At 37.9% G+C, this 4,310-nt stretch overlaps 1 protein-coding gene across 1 annotated transcript; it reads left to right on the top strand.

Annotated features, from left to right (window-relative positions):
• Positions 1 to 2,535: 2,535 nt before the first annotated feature.
• Positions 2,536 to 3,734, top strand: LOC131637885 (uncharacterized). Its single transcript, XM_058908451.1, has 2 exons — positions 2,536 to 2,778; positions 2,916 to 3,734. The coding sequence occupies exons 1-2, from the start codon at positions 2,536 to 2,538 to the stop codon at positions 3,732 to 3,734; spliced, it is 1,062 nt and encodes a 353-aa protein (XP_058764434.1).
• Positions 3,735 to 4,310: the final 576 nt, after the last annotated feature.

The following is a 4,310-nucleotide window of genomic DNA, read 5'->3' as shown; positions in this document are numbered from 1 at the left end:
TTCATCCTTCGATTCAAGAATTCTGAGGATATGGATTTGGTGTTGATGAAGGGACCTTATACCATCTGAGGCATGCCTGTGCTGATCAAGGAGTGGAATCCAGAATTCAATTTGAAGAATGACCTTCTTCGGACTCTTCCTATATGGATCAAATTGCCTATGCTTCCTCTCCAATTATGGGGTGCATCCAGCCTGAACAAGATAGGTAGTGCATTGGGAAATCCCTTGGTGACAGATGAATGTACCACTCACAAATTGAGAGTTTCTTATGCTCGAATCTTGGTGGAGATGGATATTACAAAGAAGCTACCAGAGGAGATAACAATCAAAGATAATAGTGGTCAGAAAAGGAAACAAGCGGTTGAATATGAATGGCTCCCAAAGTATTGTGAAAAATGCCAACAAGTGGGACATAATTGTGGAGAGAAGCCTAAGATAAAACAGTGGGTGCCAAAACCTAAAAAGCCTGAGTTACCTAAAACAGTTGAAGAGGAAAAGAAAGCTGAAGAGGAAAAGAAAGCTGAAGATGGTAAATATGCAGAGGTAGTCTCAACACCTAAGCATAATGGAGGTGGAGAGGCTGATGCTGGCAATGACTGGACAAAAGTTCACAAGGCAGGAAGAGATACAGGTAAGAATCACCTTTTCCCTGACTCTGTTCATCAAATAGATTGTCTAAATGGATTTGAAGCAGTAGGGGTTTTGAATGACCACCTAAGTGTTGTGGATAGGGGCCCATGTTAATAGCCTAGAATATTAGGGGGCTAAATAAGGATAGGAAAATTAGGTAGATTATCTCCCATCTCCTTAAATTCCAAGCTGACATAGTTGTTCTAATTGAAACAAGAGTTAAAAAGGATAAGGCTAAAGCAATTGAGACAAGCTTAAGCTGAAGGGTGATTATATTGATAACTATTAGCACCATCATAATGGTAGAATCTGGATCCAGTGGGATGATTCTAAAGTGGATATTGGGCCTGTTAGGAGTTCTAGTCAATACATCCACTGTGGAGTGTATGATAGAAGGGGGAACTTGAAATTTTGGATGACTGCCATATATGCTCTGAATGAGTTGGATAAGAGGAAAAAGCTCTGGAAAGACTTGAAGGATATAAAAAAACACTATGTGGGACCTTTGTGTGCTATAGGTGATTATAATAATGTTGCAAATGCAAATGATAGAGTTGGAGGAAAGATGATTGTGGAAGCTGAGTATGCAGACTTTAATGATATGCTAACTTCTACAGGATGTGTGAGATGGAGAGCAAAGGTGATTTCTTCACATGGTCTAACAAACAGGCTGAGAATCCTATCTATTCTATGATAGACAGGTTAATTTCTAATAATGAATGGTTTCAGGAGAATACAGACCTTGTGCTTAATGTCCTACCACCCCATATTTCAGGTCATGCAATGTTGTATCTGAGTAAACCTGATATAGCAAGACAGAAAAAGAGATTCAGATTCAATAATAGCTGGATAGATATTGAGGGGTTCCAGGATTGTGTGAAGCAAAGCTGGACTAAACCTAAGAGGGGGAGGCCCATGGAAATTCTTTGGGGAAGATTGATGAGACTACAGCCTATTCTCAGAAAACTGCACAAACCTATGAATGATATTCAAAGGAAAATTGATGATACCAGGAAGGAGTTAGACTTGGCCTACATAATGATCAAATCCAATCCTATGGATAAGAACATTATAGAAAAAATAAGAAGATGTACTGAAGATTTAGTGAAATGGAATGAGATGGAAGAGAATAGCATGATGCAAAGGAGTAAGATTGACTGGCTTAGGATGGGAGATGGGAATAATGCTTTTTTCCATGCCTATGTCAAAGCTAGAAACAGCAACAAGAGTGTCCAATTCCTGCAGAAAGATGATGGTACAATTCTGACTACTCAGAAAGATATTTAAGAGGAGTTCCTCATGCTTTATAAGAATCTTATGGGGAAGACTAATGATAGTACTACTCATATAGACATTGATGCTATGAGGAAAGGAAAACAGATTAATAGGGATCAAAGCAACTGGTTGATCAGTCAGGTGACTATTGATGAGATTGAGAATGCCCTCAATGGTATAGGTGATAATAAGTCCCCAGGTATGGATGGTTATGGGGCTAAGTTCTTTAAGGCCTGTTGGAGTATTATAAAGGAAGATGTATGTGCTGCAGTCTATGAGTTCTTCCATCAGGATAGGATCCTTAAGGATTTCACCAGAACTGGAGTTACTCTCATTCCAAAAACTGGTGAGGCTAAAATTGCAAGAGATTATAGGCCTATAGCAGGATGCTCTACCTTTTACAAGATCATTTCTAGGATTATGACTCAGAGATTGGGGAAGATCCTACCAAGTATTGTAAATATTAACCAGGCTGCTTTTATCCTTGGCCAAGTCATTCACAAACATATGTTGCTTGCATTTGAATTGTTAAGGGGCTATACAAGGAAGGGTGGTACACCAAGATGTATGCTTCAACTGGATCTACGAAAGGCCTATGATATGGTGGATTGGTATGCCTTGGAGTAGGTGATGCTGGAAATTGGTATGCCAAGGGAGTTTACAAGGTGGATCCTCACTGTTGTCACTAATGTTTCTTATGAGTTCAACATAAATGGGCATACTATTGAGAGAATGATGGCAAAGAGAGGGTTAAGACAGGGTGATCCTATCTCACCCCTACCGTTTGTTCTCATGATGGAGTACTTTGATAGATTGATGGTTAAAATGCAAGATACCTTGATTTTAAGTATCACTCTAGATGCAAGAAGGCAGGTATCACCAACCTCACATTTGCAGATGACATACTTTTATTTTTGCAGAGGTGATACAAAATCAATACATACTATGATGAGCACTGTGAATATCTTCTCTGCTTTAACAGGATTAGTGATCAACCCTAACAAATGCAGAGTTTATTGTGGAGGGATGCAAAGGACACCATATCTCAAGTTTCTGACTTTGCTAAGGGTAAACTTCCTATGAAATACCTAGGAGTGCCAATAACTTGTAAGAGACTTACTATTAATCAATATATGCCCCTGATTGAGAAAACCATTCATAGGCTGAAGCACTGTACTGTGAAACTGTTGAGATATTCTGGAAGAATCATGTTGGTAAAGAGTGTGATTTTAGCCATTGCCCAATACTGGATGCAATGTATGCCCTTGCCCCAAACTGTTATAGATAAAATTGACAGGCTATGCAGAACCTTTATATGGACTGGCAACACAGAAGTGAGCAAAAAAAGCCTTGTGGCTTGGAGCAATGTGTGTAGGCCAAAAAGTCAAGGTGGACAAGGTATTATAAATCTGACTAAATGGAATAAGATCACTATGCTGAAATGCTTGTGGAACTTGTGTAGGAAGTCTGATAACCTTTGGGTGAAGTGGATTCATATAGTTTACCTCAAAGGGAGAAATGCTATGGATGCTATGGTTTCCAAGAGTAGAACCTGGGTGCTTAACAGAATTCTAGATATGCGAGAGGTAGCTCAGCAACATCTCACCTTATGGAATAGAATGAAAAATCAAAGTAAATTTAAGATGAGTATGTTTTACATGGCTATGTGTGAAGCTAGAGAAATTGTTGAATGGATATTCCTATTTCATCAGAATGCAACAAGACCTCGAGCTCAGTTTATAACATGGTTAATTTGTCATGGTAAACAAGCTACCAAGGACATACTGCTAAGGTTTAATATGATAGATGATAGCATATGTAGCATCTGAAAAAGGGCAGAAGAGAGTAGGGATCACTGTTTCTTTGAATGTGATTCAAATGCAGAAATTTGGAAAAAGGTTTTGACCTGGCTGAACTATGATCATCAGCCTCTAAAGTGGCAGGAGGAATTAAAGTGGGTACTCAAAGCTACATCCAACAAAGGGACAAGGGCTAAACTGTTGAAAATGGCTTTCACTAAACCTGTCTATGGCATTTGGGCAAGAAGGAACGATATAGTTTTTAAACATACTAGTCACACTGATTATGTACAGAATATTATTGATTGTATAGTTTATAGAAGCTGGAATTACATTAAACTTAGGAATTATATAGGCCAATTGATGTTCTAGGTTGTTTTTCTTGTGGGTGGATCAATAAATCACCACTGTATTATTGTTTTTTGTTGGTAATAATATATCATTTACTTCAAAAAAAAAACTATTAACTTGCATGTATCATTTTTTACATAGAAATTATAGACTTGAAATATATCATATCATTTTAAACAAATTGTACTAATTTAAATGTAATCATCAGCAAGACAGAATACACACATTTGACATTTGCATATTTGCACATCAAAT

Source organism: Vicia villosa, unplaced genomic scaffold (genome assembly GCF_029867415.1).
Source record: "Vicia villosa cultivar HV-30 ecotype Madison, WI unplaced genomic scaffold, Vvil1.0 ctg.002104F_1_1, whole genome shotgun sequence".
Classification (NCBI taxonomy): Eukaryota; Viridiplantae; Streptophyta; class Magnoliopsida; order Fabales; family Fabaceae; genus Vicia; species Vicia villosa.
This window is presented reverse-complemented; position numbering and strand designations above follow the sequence as displayed.

Bases quoted from the DNA above. Each gene is read 5' to 3' on its own strand.
- LOC131637885 (XM_058908451.1), top strand. From the start codon at position 2,536: ATGCTGGAAATTGGTATGCCAAGGGAGTTTACAAGGTGGATCCTCACT. The intron at 2,779-2,915 runs GTATCACCAACC...TAACAAATGCAG, and splicing joins CTCTAGATGCAAGAAGGCAG to AGTTTATTGTGGAGGGATGC.